At 42.1% G+C, this 19,248-nt stretch overlaps 1 protein-coding gene across 1 annotated transcript; it reads left to right on the top strand.

Annotated features, from left to right (window-relative positions):
• The first annotated feature begins 4,651 nt into the window (after positions 1-4,651).
• On the top strand, positions 4,652-18,683 carry DLD (dihydrolipoamide dehydrogenase). The gene is made up of 14 exons (XM_062018792.1): positions 4,652-4,751; positions 5,749-5,824; positions 6,574-6,653; positions 8,204-8,272; positions 10,643-10,712; positions 11,072-11,172; positions 11,504-11,647; positions 11,812-11,913; positions 12,834-13,024; positions 14,838-15,008; positions 15,417-15,606; positions 15,991-16,128; positions 17,472-17,561; positions 17,669-18,683. The coding sequence occupies exons 1-14, from the start codon at positions 4,713-4,715 to the stop codon at positions 17,732-17,734; spliced, it is 1,527 nt and encodes a 508-aa protein (XP_061874776.1). The 5' UTR covers positions 4,652-4,712; the 3' UTR covers positions 17,735-18,683.
• The last annotated feature ends 565 nt before the right edge of the window (positions 18,684-19,248 follow it).

The raw sequence follows: 19,248 nt of genomic DNA, 5'->3' as shown, positions 1-19,248 counted from the left end.
AGAAGACTCTGCAACCTCTATGGGCAACCTGTGCCATTGTTCTGTCACCCTCACAGTGCAGAAATGTTTCCTGATGTTCAGAGGGAACCTTCTGTGTTTCAGTTTGTGCCCATTTCTTCTGGTCCCGTCACTAGGCACCACTGAGAAGAGCCTTGCTCCATTCTCCTTGCACCCTCCCTTCCTGTGTTTATACACATTGATGAGACCCTCCAGAGCCTTCTCTTCTCCTGGCTGAACAATCCCAGCTCTCTCAGCCTTCCCTCACAGGAGAGATGCTCCAGTCCTTTAATCATCATGTGGCCCTTCACTGGACTCTCTCCAGTATGTCCATGTCTCTCTTGCACTGGGGAGCCAGAACGGGATCCAGCGCTCCAGGTGTGGCCCAGTGCCGAGAAGAGGGAAAGGATCATCTCCTCAGTCTGCTGGCAATACTTTTCACAACGCAACCTGGGATCCTTAGGAGCCTGCTTTGCTGAAAGGGACATTTCATGCATACTAATGAATGCAATAAAAAGCAGGAGTGCACCCAAGTATTGTAACATCAGTGTTCACAAAAGGAGTGCCATAATCAAGGAAAGGTGAGGCAGTGTCACGCCAGCAGCAATAGAATGAAAACCACTCACGTTATCATGATTTACAACTATCATAGTTCTAAAAACCGTCCTCTGAGGATCAGATCTTTATGGTCTTTATTACTCAGAGATGTAAAACCTCAAGAAAATATTTAACAGCCTCCAAATTCCAGCGAAGTCCCCAAGAAGGTTCAGAAAGGCCAGGCCCAGCCATTAAGACCCCAAGTGACACAGTTAATGATTGAGGCTGTTCAGAGGTGTCTGGTAGGCCTGCAGCAAATGGGATGGAGGGATTCAGGCCTGTGATCCCCTGTTCCACTTTGCCTCCGCACTTCCCTCATCCAACAAGATGTGCTTTGATGCTCTCTACATTTCTCCAGATCCACTATCTCCCCTCACTACTCCTGAGTCCTGAAACAATTGATACACCAGCTCCCTTTTACTTGGTGGCCAGAGTAATAATCAGCATATTCTCCAATTTGAGAAAACTTCATGGTGCATCATGAATTGGTGTCTGAGCCCACTGACTGGAACACAGAAGGTGCAAAGAGATGCTGCAAATCTGCAGAGATTTCTCCATGGGTCTCTCTGGCAGCTCTGCTAGGGATTTGGCTTACCCTTCAGGGAGGTGTGGGGATGGGTAGCCATCTGCTCTGTCCCATCTTCTTCTTGCACCTGCTACCCAGATATTGCTGTCTTAGCCCAGAGCATGTCCTTCAGAGCCTCAAGTCATTTCTTGTCTCAGAAAATGGTCTTCTTCACCACTAACAGTAAGGATGTGCTCATGGCATTTGCATCTGTGTCTGAAATTTAATTTCCCAGAAATACTCATGTGCTGATGAGCTCTAACTGTGCAGAGGGAAGGGCTCCAGTAACCTGCAGCACAACAGGGCTGTGAAGCTCAGGAAAAGGCCACAGGCAATTAAAATATGTTAGCTCAGTACTTTCAGATAGGTACAGTTGCAGGATTTTTGCTTTTTACTCTGTCTGGTCTGCTCATTAGTGAGAATGGGAAGAAGTGAGGTGGCCACGATATTTCTGCTGCCACCGCTGAAGACTATGCATGTGTTAGGGCTCAGCCATACAGAGTTAGGGCTCCATCACATATAACAGTTTGCTATCACTCCAAATATCCCTCCATTCTCTCTTCTTCCCTCAGCTTTATATGCTGAACATGATGTCCTGTGGTGTGGGATATCCTCTGGTTCAGTTGGGGCAAGCTGTCCTGGCTGTGTCACCTCCCAACTCCTTGCGCTCTTCCAACCTCCTTGCTGGCAGGGTGAGAAGCAGAAAAGATCTCAACCCTGTGCAACTACTGCTCAGCAATAACCAAAACATCCCTGAGTTATCAACTCTGTTTCCAGCACAAATCCAAAACAGAGCTGAAACCAGCACAACGTAAAAAAATCAGGCACATCTGGTCTCCAGTGTTTCTGGAGATGTAATTAGAGAAATTCTTATGTAGAAAGACAGAAGAATTCTGCCACTGAATAGGGCCTTTCATTTTGAACCCAGGCACTGTCATGCAATGTTAGTGGGTGCCAGTGCCTTCATTAGCTAACACACTTTCAACAGATCTGACTATACTTTATTAGTGGATAAATTACTCTTCCCCTAGCTGGTGGTTCTAAATAACTTAAATCTGCTCAAATCAGAAAGACTGACATTTATGAATATTATGCTTGTTTTCAAAAGCATCTCCAAAATTTGTGCTCAGTGGCGTGCTGCTCTATATGGGAAATGACAGAGCACTGCCACCTGATGGAAATGTTGGTTTTATGCAAGAAATTAGAAAGTAAGTCTAGAAAACTGGAGAACTCTTTTACATAGAAAATATTTTCACTTTTGGGCATGACAGTCAATCAATGTTATGAACTACACTGCATTTTACTTATCTAAAGGCATGTTTTTAAATGTTTTTAGTATGAATTGAAGAGAGTATTACACAGGATTACAGAATATTCCATCAGGTAGAATTCAGTATAGAAGGAAAATGGTTTGAACCCGTTGCTGTTCCCCAAGAGGCAGTGAAGCATTTAGCTTTTCAAATACTGATGAGCTGAAGTGCAAATAACAGAGGAGCATGGGTTATGCATCCTTTTTTTTATACAGAACAAATAGTGTGGGAGAATATAAATAGTATTAAATTCAATTATAAAAATGTCTCAATATTCTAGTTTGAATTTTTCCTAATTAAATAAATTGAAAGCCATTATTCCAAGGCACTTGAAACTATTTCTAAAGTGAAATATCTTAGATTTTATATTTTTTACTAGTTAAAAACAGGATTTGTGTACATATCACTGTCATTTAGATGAGAGAGTTTTCATTCTGAAAAAATTTTGCTTTCTCCATCTGTTCTCAAAAGTTATTTTCATAGAATCACAGAATGTTAAGGGTTGGAAAGGATCTCTAAACATCATTCAGTTCAAACCCCTACTAAAGCAGGTTCACCTAGATCAGGTCACACAGGAACACATCTAGGCAGATTTAGAAACCTCCAGAGAAGGAGACTCCACAGCCCCCTTGGGCAGCCTGTGCCTGAGCTCCCTCACTCTCACAATAAAGAAGATTTTCCTTGTTTAAGTGGAACTTTCTGTGTTCCAGCCTGTGTCCATTATCTCTTGTCCTGTCACAGAGAAAAGTGCTGCCCCATCCTCCTGATATCCACCCATTAAGTACTTATAAGTGTTAACGAGGTCCCCCCTTCAGAGAGTTGTGATCAATGGGGCAGGGTCTAGTTGGAGGCCTGTATCTAGTGGAGTCCCTCAGGGGTCAGTGCTGGGACTGGTACTGTTCAGTATATTCATTAATGACCTTGATGAGGGAACAGAGGGCACTGTCAGCAAGTTTGCTGATGATACTAAACTGGGGGCAGTGGCTGACACACCAGAAGGCTGTGCTGCCATTCAGCAAGACTTGGACAGTTGGAGAGTTGGGCAGAAAAAAAATCTAATGAAATTCAACAAGGGCAAGTGTAGAGTCCTGCATCTGGGAAAGAATAACCCCATGTACCAGTACAGCTTGGGGAATGAACTCCTAGAGAGTAGTGCAGGGGAAAGGGACTTGGGGGTCATGGTGGACAGCAGGATGAGCATGAGCCAACAATGTGCCCTCGTGGCCAAGAAGGCCAATGGCATCCTGGGGTGGCTTAGAAGGGCTGTGGTTAGCAGGTCGAGAGAGGTTCTCCTCCCCCTCTACTCTACCCTGTGAGACCACATCTGGAATATTGTGTCAAGTTCTGGGCCCCCATGTTCAAGAAGGACAGAGAGCTGCTGGAGAGAGTTCAGTGCAAGGCCACAAAGGTGATTAAGGGAGTGAAGCATCTCCCTTGTGATGAAAGGCTGAGGGAGCTTGGGCTCTTGAGCTTGGAGGAGACTGAGGGGTGACCTCATTCATGTAAAGGGTGGGTGTCAGGAGGATGGAGCCAGGCTGTTCTCAGTGATGTCCAATGATAGGACAAGGGGCAATGGGTACAAGCTGCAACATAAGAGATTCCAAAGAAATACAAGGAAAAATTTCTTCACTGTGAGGGTGATGGAGCACTGGAACAGGCTGCCCAGATGGGTTGTGGAGTCTCTCCTCTGGAGACATTCAGAACCCACCTGGATGAATTCCTGTGTGACCTACTCTAGGTGGTCCTGCTCTGGCAGGAGGGTTGGACTAGATGATCTTTCAAGGTCTCTTCCAACCCTTAAGAATCCGTTATTCTGTGATTCTTAGTCCACTCCAGGCTGAACAGCCCCGGGTCCTGCAGCCTTTTTTCATAAGAAAGATGTTTCAGACCCTTGATAATCCTGACGCCCCTATTTTTCTTGGTAGCCCTATTTTGAATTTGATTCACCAGATGTGGGTTTGTCACATTCTTTGCCAGTCCTGAACACTCATTGTAGTGCCAGGTGAGGCTTCGAGCTGCCGCGGAGCCGCCCGGGGCGCGTCCCGCCTCTCTAAGTCTCATTGGCATATCTCCGTCCCGAGAGCCGCCGATGCTACCGCAGCGGCTTCCGCCGCCAGGGGGCCTCGTCGCCGGTCGCGCCGGTTTCTGCCGCCTCGCCCCGCCCCCGGCCCGGGCCGCTGCGCCTGCGCGAGTCCGCGGAGTCCTTGGAGCGGCGGCTGCGGGCGCGGGCCGGGGCGGCGGACATGCAGCGCTGGGGACGCGTCTCCTGCGCGCTCGCACGGGTATGGCGCCGCCGGGGAACGGTGTTTCCGCGGGGCAGACGGGCGGCGGGAGATGAGTCGAACCGAGCCGGGGAGCTCGGGCCTGGCCTGGCCTCGTGCCCCCCCCAACCCTCGCTGGGAGCGGGCGTGAGGGCAGGAGGAGCCGGAGCGGGCGCCGCGCGATGGCCTCTGGGCTTCCCTCCCTTCTCCGCTTTCGTAGGGAGAGGGGAGTAGCTTCTCGCCCGGCGCGGCTGAGGTGAGACGGTGCCCGCGGTGTCGCCTGGCCCCAGGAGGCCGGCGCGCCGCCCAGGCAGGCCGGCGCGGGGCCTCGGCCCTGCTGTCGGGGAAGCTGCTGGTGCCGCGCCTCCGAGAGCAGAGGAGGGTTGCCCGGTCCGCGGGAGGCAGCGGCTGGGGGCAGCGGCCGGGCGGAGCCGGCGGTGGGGGCGGGGACCTCTGGGGCCACGGAGGCCGGCAGCTGTCAGAGGCGCTTCCCGCGTTTTGGGCAGCACCGAGGGCGTCAGAACGACTTTCGGGAGATTCCTCTCCCCCAGTTACAGGAGGGTCGGCCCCGGAGATGCTGGTAGCAGCTGTGCAGTCCTGTTACAATTTACAAAAAATCTTGCCCTCCAGAACTGCCTCTGAGATGTTGCCTGTTCCCAGGAAGAGGCCAAAGGGGATGGTTAGGGAACAAGACTCGCCATCAGTGTGTCATTTATGCCCTTCAGAGGTTTGAGAGCCACATATGAAGGGTAGGAAGTTTGTGTAGTTGGAGGCAGCCTTAGGCAAGGCTGACATGAAAACAGGTGTGATGATCAGCTGAGGCTGCAGAGCAGGCAAATGACAGAGCGACTTCTGCCCCTTGTTCGGTCAGTGCCCTCCACAGCTGCTTCAGTCGTGGTGCTCCTGTTTTGCTTAACTGGTGACTGTAAATGTATGTCTGTCTGTGTCTGGTTGAATGCTTATTTTTCATCAAGGATAGACTTCAACTTGTAAAACTTGAGGGTTGTTTTCTTTCTAGAGGAGCAATTTCGATCGAATTCATCATGGGCTGCAGGGAATTTGTGCCGTGTCACAAAGGACCTATGCTGATCAAGGTAATTACAAAAAATCAAACTGTGAAATCAAACTCTGAAATCAGTCTTCGCAGTGACAGTGGAATCCAAGTCAGCCTACAGGTCTAGGTGAAAAGTAGTGGCATATTTGCCTTGTTTGATATCAAGCTAAAACTATAAACAGAAGTTGAGCTTTTATATAAAGAACAGTTGTGGTAATTAATATTCCAAAGGAGATTGTGGTTACAAGATGGGAGTTAGGTACAAAGTTCATAGTTTCTGCTGCATTCATAATCAATAGAGGTTGCATAGATATCCATTTCAGCCATAGTTTATCCTTTCTAATTGAATGTTCCCTGAATGCCATATGTTGGTAGCTTATCTTTTGCACAAAACATCAATAGAGCTCTGTTCAGAAAGTGTTACAATAAACCATCGAGACATCTTGGGTTAAGTTCTGAAAGGATTTATAGCAAGAGGAATGTGTGAGACAGAATTTGGCTTCTTCATTTAACATTCCATTGTTTTACCTGTAAAATGTAAGACTGGCTGTTTTCATTGCAGGGTGAATACCTCCATGCAGTCTTTCTCTTTGTCCACAAAGTTACCTTCAGCTGTGAGGTGTAACTTATCTAGACTCAGTTTCTTTTTGCCTCATTGTTAATAGCTATTTTACTTTGATAAAAAAATATGTTTTCAAACATGAATTATTTCCGAAATGATGAACTGATGTTCCTGCAGCAGAATTTCAACTGCCAAGACAAAAAGAACTCAAATGTGCTCTGTTTCAGTTGATGCCGACGTCACAGTTATTGGCTCTGGCCCTGGAGGGTATGTTGCTGCTATCAAAGCAGCTCAGCTTGGATTTAAGGTAAGATGAGACCTCTCTCAGATAGCAGAATATTCAACTGGATGAACTCGGAAGGTGTTTGCGTGGTACTGAAAAACTGAACTGCTTCTGTCACATCCTGGGCCACCAAATGCTGTTGACATGTAACCTTTCTTCACCTTGCTCACCCAGATTAGACAGAAGTTGAAGTGGAGATGTGAAGGTATTGCTGTCTGCAGCTTTGCTACTGCCAAGGCTGCTCAGGACAGTGTGCTTTTGATTGGAAGTGATAACTGAGGTGGGTTTTTACTCTTCTGGAAGAGAAGGTGGGAAAAGAATGCTAGGAAGGAGTTTTTCTCTCAGCAAAGAAAAGGGAAAAAAACCCCAAAATAAACATGACAAAAAGGTCACAGAAAGACTGCCCTGAAGAACAAACTGAGGGCCTCGTTGAATTTGGTGTAAAGTGGATGAGACAGAACCTCCCTATCAGGTAAAGGTAGGAGCAGTGTGGTGCTGTTTGATCCACAGTGCAGCTTTTAAAGCCCTTGAATCATTTTTCCGGCATTTGTGTGCTTCAAACGGGAGGAAGAGTAGATGTGAGGAATTCTGCTCTTCATGTCACCATCCCCTTTACTTAAGAGCAAAACCAGCAATTTAAAGGAATGATGAAAGGCTTTCAGCTGGATAGTCACTTCTCAGCAGATTGGAGCTCTTGGAGGATAAACCAAGGAATTATTATTTTGAATGTGTGTGCAGCTTGCAAAGGAGATGGCAATTCTTTAACTTCTGTAAAGAAGGTTTAGGATACTCTCTTCCCTCCCAAGTGATCTGGTTTTACTTGAAGTTTTGTCAGTTGCTTTTTTCCTTTGTGCACTTTGATGTTGATGTGTTGATGAGAAGGAGGTGAAATATGTAGGTGAAATATTTTTCTCTCGCTGTTGGCATTGACCTTATTTTTGCTTGGTTTTGCTTGACTTCATTTTTATGGGCATTGACACAGCTTAATACCAATGGATCTTGCAGATAGTCTGTTTAAAGAGGGAAGTGTTGTTTCTGTTTTGGGGGTTTTGTTCTGTTTTCATTTCTTCAAAAAAAGGATTACTTCATGCAACTGTAACCTGTGCTGGTTGATTTATCTGTTGTTTACTTGTGATTGCTTGTTTTTAAGAATCTTTTACATGATTTAAATGTTTTAATTTTTGCAGAGTTTATTTCTAGTTGTAAGGGGAACATCTTTCACGGAACAGTGTGTTGCAGTTAATTGAGACAACTTTGTGGATGTTAGACGTAGAAAAACGCACTTAAACTTGTATCAAAGTATGCGTGGTGCAGTGGGGAATGTAACCTTCTTCCAGTAGAGAATGTTGTTGCAAAGAAACTTTCTTTGGCTTCTAAGTTAGGGAAAAAAAATGAGAGAGGGAAAATCTGAGCCACAAAAATAAATCTAAGAATTAATGAGACCCTTGTAGCTGAAGAGTTACTAGATAAATGCCTGGTCTTCCTAATAAAATTTGATTTCTGAGATCTACTGTAAGGAAATGGTAGCATAGAACTGCTAAAAAGTTCTTCCTTCTCCTCTTCTTTTTCCTCAGACTGTCTGTGTAGAAAAAAATGAAACCTTAGGCGGAACTTGTTTGAATGTTGGATGTATTCCATCCAAGGTGAGTGTACATGGTTTGTTATGTTTTCATTAAAAACAACAAATATGTGCTTTCTTTTGAAAAATGAAATTGGAATCCAAATGAGCTGAGGATCCATATGAGTAACACAAAGGGATAACATTTTATTTGCTTAATAGAGCTTGCAAATGAAACATTTCTGTTTTGTGTGGTGTCCCAGATGAGAGAAAGAAAGTACATGAAAACCAGATACGTATAGACGTGTCTTCTTACTCTGAGCTTTTGTGTTGTAACCAGTAACGACTACTGCTTCAGATGATTGTATCTCTTGTAGTCTACCTTTCCTATTTCAGATGATTGTGTCTCTCATACTACGTGTTCTTGATCACCTCATATCAGTTTATCTGAAATGAACCTGTAGTTTTGTCCAAGGTAATGTTCTTAAGAAATGCTTAACTGTGTCACTAGAGGTTGAGCAAGTAAATCTAAGTTAGAGGGAGAGGGACACCCCTAAGAAATAGTGAACTCTAGTTTTGAGTGCACCATGCTCAGAAGAGAGCTGTCACTCCTTATTGGGTGTAGGAAGAGCCTAGTTGATTAGCTCTGAAAATAGTCACTAAGTGAAATGAACGTTTTCACCAGCTCCAAAAGATGGTCCAGAGGGTGGGCCAGGTAGCGCAGTGGGGGAGAGAAAAGGGAGAGTGCAAAGGGCATGCACTCTGAAAGGAAGGAGAAGAAAGAAGGAATTCTTAATATTTTGTCAATCAGTTGAAGTCATTGGAGCGTTAGGGCTTTGCAAGAGCAGATCTATTGCTCGATGAAAGGAGTCTGCCTTGTCGGCACTAGGCAGAGAAGGGAAGGCATTGGGAGTGCCAAGTTTGTAATGCTACAAGAACACCTAATATTCTTACCAAGATCCCTCCAAACTGAATTGCTGTTTCTAATGTGTTTGCTCAGAGATGTTCCATTAGCATGGCAGGAGAAATTACAATATGAATACAAAGTTTTTTAAGTGATGTATTGATTTTCATAAACGTTCTTATAATATTTGTAATGAAGTTTGGAATGTCTTAATATACTGAAGCAAAACAATGAGGTGTCAGGCACAGCGTTGCTTTGAAAGTTTGGAGCTCTGCTAGGATCTGTTTCACTAATCTTTGAATCTTTTTTTTTTTAATGTCAATGAACTTCTTAAGAAGTGGATCCATAGGCTGCATAGACTGGGGCAATAACAAATTAGTTAAATACTTTCCAAAAAGCCACCCAAAATAATACACTGGGCATGATTATTTTTTTTCCTTTTTGAATTGAAGAAGTCTGACATGGTAGCTGTGTCTTTAATGGTGTCTGTTACAGATTCAGGGTTGTGACACTTGTATGAAATGGACAAATGAATTTTAAAGAGAGAGCTAATAAGACTTATTTGTAAAAATGATGTTATCCTGACAGTATTGCTTTTTTTTCAAGCATGTATAAGGAAAGCAGGTGTCTCAATGTGCTTTGAATTTTTTACTGTACCTGCTTTAGATTTCAGTCTGCGCTGTTGTCCTTCTTGCAGAGACACTGATGGCTTCCTGTTTGGGATGGCTATGGTGAAAGCCATCACTTCTGTTACTAACTGGATGTATTGAGGAAAGTGGTTGATAGGGCTGGGACAAAGGCTGGACTCAATCTTAAAGGTCTCTTCCAGCTGAAATAATTCTGTGACTCTATATTGCTATTTCTAATCAAAATACAGCCATAGAGGTGCTGCATTTCAAGCTGCTGATTTGTAGACATCCTTATAAAAACTATTATCATTTTATCTTTGAATTCTGAGCGTCCAATGACCTGAGCTAGCAGTTCTAAGCCATCCAGCTTCAGCTCAACTAGCTATGCAGTTGCAGTAACTTCAGCACAGCAACTCAAATACAAAATTGAACTCTCCTATGTCTACACAGGCTAAAATTTCAACAGGGATTAAGAAGGGATTTTCAGTATAGATTTTCCTCATCCAGTTTGGTTGTATCCTCCATTTGTTGACAAGTGATCTTTTGTCTGAGGTAGTAAGGAAGTTCTTCTCTGAGTCAGAATTCTCTTTCTTTACTTAAAGTCTGTTTCTATTTTTTTCTTAATCTCCATGGAGTAATTTCCAATGTCTCTGGTGAAATGGACAAAAAGGATAGGTGTAAATTTTAACTGTGTCCTATTTTTGTGTTCAATTTCTAACTCCATAGAAGACTTCAGTAAAAGCTCCCGTGCACAATTTCTGTGTTTGAAATACACCTTTTTAGTTACACACATCTCAGACTTTTTGTTAGCAATAAGAATGTTTTGCAAATAACATCAAATGTTTTTTTCTTCATAGTATAGTAAATAACTAACTCAGTCATGAATATATGTCCCAATTCACATTTCTTGTGTGTGTTTTAGGCCTTGCTGAACAACTCCCATCTGTATCACTTGGCCCATGGAAAAGACTTTGCTAATAGAGGAATTGAAAGTGAGTGTTAAGAGCAACTAGTTAGTACCTGCTAACATAAATAGTTTCCATCAGCAAGTAAATTTAATCCTTCACATTTGACTAGTTTTCTGGTCAGAAAAGTTTTTAGACTTGTAAATAATATCCTTCATCTGTCAGTTGAAGGATTAGGGATCTGTGTCTGCCCCTTGAATCCTGAGTCATGGATAGATGATAAATCGTATCTGAAAAGTGTAACACTGCTTCTAACACAGCAGCCTTTAATATTTAGTAGGACCGTTCAAGACATCTTATTGCCCCAGGACTGTTAATTTTGTTCTGGTTGGCTCCTTTGCAGAAAAGAAGGACAGTGCTTGACAGGTGGCTCTTTTTAATCTTAGTTACAGGAATCCGTTTGAATCTTGAGAAGATGATGGAACAGAAGAGTGGTGCAGTGAAGGCCTTAACAGGTGGAATTGCTCATTTATTTAAACAAAACAAGGTTAGTTTGGATTATATATTGAGGTAGAGCCATGAATCATCTTCTAATCTGAATTTCTTGCTTTTTACATTTTCATATTCTTGCCATGCCAATTGGTAAGGGCAGAATTTGAATGCTTCTCTTCTAGGAAATGTTTTAAATGAACAGTTATTTCATTTTTAATCTACTTAAATAGTATGCTATTACTTTGTGGTTTGTACCAGGTGGTGATGCAAAGGTGGATGTTGGCAGCTTCTCTAAAGCAGTAGTGAGATTCAGATTCGTGTAGCGTAACTTACATAAATAATATGAATCTGATTTTTGTGTGTGTGTGTGTTCTCATTTATTGAAGGTTGTACATGTATCTGGATTTGGAAAAATAACTGGCAAAAATCAAGTCACTGCAACCAAAGAAGATGGCAGCACCCAAGTTATCAATACAAAGAACATACTGATAGCCACAGGCTCAGAAGTCGCTCCCTTCCCAGGAATTACTGTACGTGCTTGAAATCTTAATGGTACTTTTTTTCCATTGTGCTATAACCATGTGACTTAACATGTCATAATGCAATCATCTGATTGCAGTTCACCTTCTGGGTGTTTTGTGTAAAATGTAGAAAAGAATTGTAAACCTCCCTTTGTGAATTTCTTTGCCATTAGATTGATGAAGATAATATCGTGTCATCCACGGGTGCCCTGTCACTGAAAAGAGTTCCTGAAAAGATGGTTGTCATTGGTGCAGGAGTCATTGGTGTAGAACTGGTGAGAAGACAATTAGAACATTTGGTCTTGAATTTATAAAGAAACAAGAGTGTTATGTTTTGTGTTATCTTTGATAGTGTTGCTGTGATTTAACAGTTGTTTGTCTGAGTGAGTTGTAATGAAACAGTTCAGACTTCAGAGCCTACTCGCTCCCTTTTTTACCAGAAAAGCTGGGAGAAGTGTTTGTAGGATCAGTACTCCTGCAGCTGGTTAGCTAAGCAGAGCAATAAATGAGAAGGGAACATCCAGGGCCTGACAGGTGGTTTTTTTAGGGGAGTTAACTTTCAATGAGGTTTGTACCTGCTTTATGTATAAATGAGAGAACTTTTTTTAGCGGAAGGTCATTTTCAAGCAGTTAATCCCAAGAAATTTTTATATGGGGTGATTGTACCTGTTCTGTCTAACAACCAAAGGAGTGGAGTCTCAGTAGTTCATCTTGGTCTGAGTCCTTCTGTTGAAGCCAATGACAGTGGTTATGGTTACAAGTACATACAGAAGCAGCAGTGGCTCCATTTTATTGCATAACATTTCTTAGTGTAGTATTGTTTTAATTTAATTTGTAGCAGTGTTAGAACACCATAGGCAATTTCTTTTGGATTTTCTTATCTACAGTCAGATTGTTTGAATTTTTGGGGGGTTTTCCTATATCTCTAACCTACAACACAACTTTTCTTTAAAAGTTTGATTCTGTGGATTCAGTCATTTGAAGTTTTGGGTATGCAAACAAGCAGTCTTAAATCCATGTTTTGTGGAAAGGCTGGGGAGAGTTGGACTTGTTTTATTCTAAAACTAACACTCGTAAGAACATAATCAGTTTGCTGTTACATTTACCCTGCTTTTGAGAAGTTTCCAGTCTGTGTTAAATCTTAAATCTTAAGTTTGCTTTTCAAAACCTCTTTTTACCTATATTGTGACTGCAGGGTTCAGTTTGGCAGCGCCTGGGTGCAGATGTGACAGCTGTTGAATTTATGGGCCATGTTGGTGGAATGGGAATTGACATGGAGATCTCTAAAAACTTCCAACGTATTCTTCAGAAGCAGGGATTTAAGTTTAAACTGAACACTAAAGTTACTGGTGCTACCAAGAAACCAGATGGAAAAATCGATGTAGCGTAAGTGTTCAACATAAAACTAAAGGAATGCCACATATATTCTCCCTCCCAATCCATCAAACCTGTTTAAAAATACAGCCTGCTATTATTTTTTAAAGGGGAACAAATGGATTTAGGACAAAAAATTCTGTAGTGAAATTTCCTTTCTGTCTCTTATTGTAACTTACAGAGCTCATAAGTTTGGGTTTATTGAGTCCTAGATTGCTTATACAGAAGAGGTTCCATTGAGTTGAAGGCACACTAGGATAAAAACCAGTGTTGTTACAGTGAGATCAGTAAGAAAAACAAAACTGTAAGTCATTCTTTCAGAGAAGATCTCTGCTTCTGGTTAATTAATGTAATTATCTTGGTGGTTCATACAGTTGTATTCAAGCCACTAATTCTTGGCTGCTTACAAGAAGGATTATTTTGTCCATGCCTCCTCTTGTCTTAAAATAAGCGTTGGCAGAGAATTAATGGCTTTGGGCAGAAATAAGTGGAACTACCCAAGAGTGTCTTTTAATGGCCACACTCAAGCACTTTGAAGACTTAGAGATGAATAGCTCAGACAGAAACATACAAAGCAATTTTTCTGTATGAAAGCCCACCCATATACACTACTTATTTTTTTCTTGTTAACATATTCTCAGTGCAGAAACTGTAGTTTGAGTTTTGTTAAGCAACATTAAGTGTTTTCTTAAAAATAAGCTGAAGTGTTTTTTTTTTTTCACTGGAATCTTAATATTGTGACTCATATTTGCTGTTTCACTGTGCCTCAGGGTAATCTGTCCACCATTGTAAAGGGCCTAGGTTTAGGCTGCTTTACATACCAGCTAATGTAGGCTGGATCTCTCATGTAGTCTGTTTTCCACATTCAGGGTTTCATTTTGGTTCAGGAGTATGCTTTTGAAATATAGGTCCCAGTTATCCTCACTTACTGTGCTTTTATTCTTACACTCTCAGAGCACATGAACTGAACGTGTTCTGTGTGTGATTAAACACAAAGATGCACTTGAGGGATGCACCTGATGCAGGGCAGCTGCTAATGGTCTTGGGTTCTTGGGCCAGAAGAGCACTTGCTCAGACTACGTGGCCCTACTCTACTCCAAAGTAAATAAAGGTTGGATTTTGTAGTCAGCACCTACTACTTTGCCACACAGATTTGATCCTCTGGGGTATGCTACTTGTCGGTGGATACATACTCTGAATTTCTGTAGCTAAGAGCTGTTAACACAGTTACAGAATGGCAGGGGTTGGAAGAGGCCTCTAAGAGTTCATCCAGTCCAACCCCCTGCTAAAGCAGGAACACCTTAATTAGGTCACAGAGGAACACATCCAGGCAGCTTTGGAAGCCTCCAGAGAAGGAGCCTCCACACCCTCCCTGGGCAGCCTGTGCCTGGGCTCCCTCACCCTTTTTGAAAAAAAAAGTCTTTCCTTATGTTTAGGTGGAACTGCCTGTGTTTCAATGTCTGGACACTACAGAAAAGAAAGTGTCACCCCATCCTCTTGACACCTGTGCTTTAGGTATTTATAAATGATGATGTGCCCTCTCAGTCTTCTCCAGGCTCAACAACACCAGGCCTTGCAGCCTTTTCTCATAAGAAAGATATTCCAGTCCCTTGTTCATGATTAAATGCAATAAGAGTTATTGACTCTTCCTCCCTCTTCTCAACTCTTACAAGGAAGAGACATGGGGCAGGCTGAATGCACATGTTTTAGATGCCAGTGGATAGCCAGCCAGTAGGTCACCATCTGAGTCCTGTTAGTAACTAATCAGAGAAATACAATGCTGCAAGTTTACAGCTTCACATTTTTGCTGCTTCTTTGTCTGTAGTGTTGAAGCTGCTGCTGGTGGCAAGGCAGAAGTTATAACTTGCGATGTGCTCCTGGTTTGCATCGGTAGACGTCCTTTTACAAAAAATCTAGGTCTTGAAGAGATTGGAATTGAACTTGATAAGAGGGGGAGAATCCCTGTCAATAACAGATTCCAAACCAAAATTCCAAAGTAAGTAAGACTCCATGGTTTTGGGGTTTTTTTTAAGCAGAACTGGTGGTTTTGTTTTAAGTTTAACCTGCTGAAGCCCATTTTTTATTTGTAACTGCAGAATTAGCTTTCTTTTCTGAATGGAAAACTCAAGATTTCTGGTTTTCAGGAACTAAAGATTTTAAGTCAAAACTTGAAGTTTTGTAATTTAAAGTCACAGTATTTTATGTCACTAGTAGTTCTTCAGCTGTGATTTCCATTCTGTGGAAACTGCTCTTTTATACTTTGTGTTCTTTTGAAATGCTATATTTTAGTCTGTTTTGATTAGAATCATCAGTAACAGGTTTCAAATTGACCGTTATATGAAGTAGCCCAGGTGCACTAGGATGTTTTTAAACGGTGTCTCATTCTGTTTCATTGGTCTGATAGCATCTATGCTATTGGTGATGTAGTTGCTGGCCCGATGCTGGCCCACAAGGCTGAGGATGAAGGCATTCTCTGTGTAGAAGGAATGGCTGGAGGAGCAGTTCACATTGACTACAACTGCGTGCCCTCTGTGATATACACACACCCTGAAGTGGCCTGGGTTGGCAAGTCAGAGGAACAGCTCAAAGAAGAGGTATTTTTTTTTCTTCTTGGCCAAACCCCCTTTTACCCCCTTGGGCATGGTTTTATTGTCTAGTTGTTTGTCTAGCTGCAGTCTCCAGGGGAATCTCTGCATCTGATTTCATTGTTTCAGGTGTATGACTGAGTGGTTCCCTCCTGCATGACACTTTTCCAAGGATCATGGTTCTCTTTAGTGACTTCTGTTCTGTGAAGTTATTATTATTCATTTGCTAATGCATCTGTTTTTAATACCCCTTTTGATGGTTGTTCTTATTCATTGCTCTGCGCATCTTAACTGTCTTATTTTTATATTGCTTCTTCTCTTGTTCTGAGCAGATTGTCCGTGTGCTTCTGTTGTTCTTGGCCATTACCTCAGTAACACACACCTGTTTTGTAGGGTGTAGAGTACAAAATCGGGAAGTTCCCGTTTGCTGCAAACAGCAGAGCAAAGACAAACGCTGACACGGATGGTATGGTGAAGATACTTAGTCAGAAGTCTACAGACAGGATGTTGGGTGCCCACATTTTAGGCCCAGTAAGTATTGTAAATGGTGCTGCTCTCTTGGCCTTTTATTTAGGGTTGCTCAGTTGCAAAGTTATTGTCAAGTTAGGAGAAGTATGGCTTGCAAAAGGAAGGAACATCTGAGTCTACCGCAGACACTTTCATTTACTGCTCTGGGGTTAGTTGGCTTCTCTCACTGGTTACTTTTTTCTTTTTGAATACTGCCAAATAGTGGAAAGAACAGCAGAAATTATTCACTCAAGTTCTGGAAGCTGAGGGAGCTGAACAGACTGTGCCTTTTTCATTGTCGGTTTCTTTTTTCCCCCCTCTCTCTGAGCCTCAAATTTTAAGAAAGCTGGTGATCTTGTGCTGCAGTCACCGAATCTGGGGTCAGTAACTTACAGAACTTTGACTAAAAATCCTTTGTGAAGATGAGAAATCAGAAAATTCTACCTGAGAAAAGCATCATTTTCCCCGTCCCACACATTCCAAAGTTAAACCCTAATCTCTCTGGTTTTATTTCTTGGTTTTACATAATCTTCTTTAGGATAAAGATATATGTAGAAGCACTTCCAAGCATCTTTGTATGCTGCTTTCTTTAAGAGAAACACTAAAACTGCTCTCTGTTATCCCAAGAAGGGAATTTTAGTCCTGTGAATGGATATATCATCACCACTAGTGGATAGGCTTTTTCTTTCTGAATCTGATTCTCATTTCCTGATAGGAATATCCAATAAGGTGTTATGCTAGTTTTTTTTTCTCTCTGAGCCACTCATTTAACATGCCTTAAAGGAACCACAACTTAGGTTGGTCAGTGTGAGATGGAGTGACTTTCTTCACTGGAAAAGGGCAAGGGGAAAGTCTTATGTGAATGCTAAATATGTCACAGGAGATTACTCTGAGAGGTCAAAAAATGGTGCAATGTTCTGTGCGTGAATACACATAAATCTAAGAAATACAAATGAAGGTGCAGATGCAGTAACCTGCTTTTATTTATCTAGTTGCCTATTTAACTATCCAGGAGAACATTGAAGTTTTGGGGAGGTTTCAGCAGTGATCCACTGTAGTTTGAGAATGTGGGCACTATCTGGCTCTATCTTGTAGTGGAAAAAGGCCTAGATCTCACACAGCTCTTGGTAATGAGAGAACAAATACTCTCCTTACAAGTTACATTAAGGTTTATGCTACACTTGAGCAGTCACCAAATAGATGAAGTGCTTAGGACTTCCAGTAGAACACAGCTGAAGTGCCAGTTATAGTACAGATTATCTTTTTTTTTTAGCAATAGTTGCTGATTTACAAGCTGTCAGTGAATCAGGAGAACCTGGGCAACTGCATAAAGACTTGTGCTAACTACAAACGCTGTTAAATTACAGGGTGCTGGGGAAATGGTTAACGAAGCTGCCCTGGCTATGGAGTATGGAGCATCCTGTGAAGATGTAGCCAGAGTTTGCCATGCCCACCCAGTAAGTTTTCTTTCTAAAGGGACTGTCAAAAGCCAGGGGTACACAGATGTGCTGTGATTACATGTAAGGACTAATGACTTGTACCTTTCTGTGTTTGCTCTCTGCAGACAGTGTCAGAAGCCTTCAGGGAAGCAAACTTAGCAGCATCTTTTGGCAAAGCTATCAACTTCTGAAATGAAAGAGCAGATCTTTGTACGTGTATAGTACCTCTCTGGAAATGGACTCTGGGCCCTTATGGAAGACTCTGAGAATTTTAGGACTGAATTCAGTGAATCTCTTCATTTTAAACATTAAATATTTAAACAAGTAGAGTTTGGAACAAGTGGGATTATCCTTTCTCTGTAAATTAAATACTTAGAATGACATGTTTTATTTACATGAATGTTGCAGAAAAACCAGCCTAACAGAACTCTTCTCTTTTTCCAAACCAAACATTTCGCTGCATGGGATTATCAGGTGTGCTGGTCCAAACTCTGGCTGAGTGTCCAGCATACCTGGTGTTTTCTTATTTGAAGTAGTGGTAGATGAAACCCGTTGGGTGCAGGCACTTGTAATGCTGCTGGCACTTCAAATGCCACTGTCACTTCCGCACAAGTATGTGTTTCCTTCTGAAAGGATTAACTTTAGCATTTAACTTACTTCTTGCATACAGGTAACCAAAACTTGTTTTGATCTATTAGTATTAAGATGTTGGGAAAAGAGGGGCTCAATTGGATCAGTTAAATGGATCAATTAAAACTATGTTGACTGTTTAAAGAGAAAATTACTCTGTGTGTATGTGATTCTCTGCACGTGATGTTTTCATATTGAAACTCATCAGGGAAAAAAAAAATCAAGTGTTGATAGAGAAATGAAAGATGGAAGGTAAATTAAGCTTACTGCTAGTTAATCTTTTTTGGATTTGAAACTTCCATTGTCCAGCTCTCTTGAAATGGTACAACTGGGTAGTGAAGCAGCACGTGCTGTTAAGTACTATGGCTATGGCGTATGAGGGTTATTCTGCACCTTCCACAAGCAAGGGCTGCAGTGTCAGCTCTCCACACAGTTAAGACATGCTTTCGTCTGTTTTTCTATTTTGTGCTCTCTTCTGTAGCAAGAGAGCTTAATAAATATTTAACATGGCTGGAGGGTTGTCTTGGGTTTTGTTTGCTGATCAACCTTGTTCCTCCTTTTAAATTGTGGAATATGTGAAGAAACTCACAAACAAGGGGAACCTTTGGAAGATCCCCAGCATCTCTATGGCATGTGCTCAATTCCAGCTGCTCATTTTGGTTTTGTTTTGCAGGGTGCCATTTCTTTTTTGTTTGTTTGTCTTTTCTGCCTTGAAGAAGACTTTAGTATCTGCTGGTAGTGTGTGTCTTCTTTTTCATTATGCCAATGGAATGAGAAATGTGTGTTCAGAAGATGGTGCAAAAGCTACTTGGTTTGGTGTACAAAGTGGTTATATCCTTGTGCCTTTCTCTGGAGCTTCTTATTCAACGGTCAGTCTATCAGCCATATGAGTGATAGAAATCAGCAAATGAACAGTGATACTGTTCATCATTTTGGTTTGTTATTTTTAACTCTTGTAAAAATGCAGGTGGGGATAAACCATGACAGCTCATTAAGCTTGTCACCAGGATAGGTGTTAATGCCATTCATGGGTATGCTGGGTTATTGGGAATTAGTGTGGATCTGTTTTCAGATG

This window comes from Colius striatus, chromosome 1, assembly GCF_028858725.1.
Source record: "Colius striatus isolate bColStr4 chromosome 1, bColStr4.1.hap1, whole genome shotgun sequence".
NCBI classification, from domain to species: Eukaryota; Metazoa; Chordata; class Aves; order Coliiformes; family Coliidae; genus Colius; species Colius striatus.
Note: the sequence above shows the minus strand (reverse complement) of the source record. Positions and strands in the feature narration are given on the sequence as shown.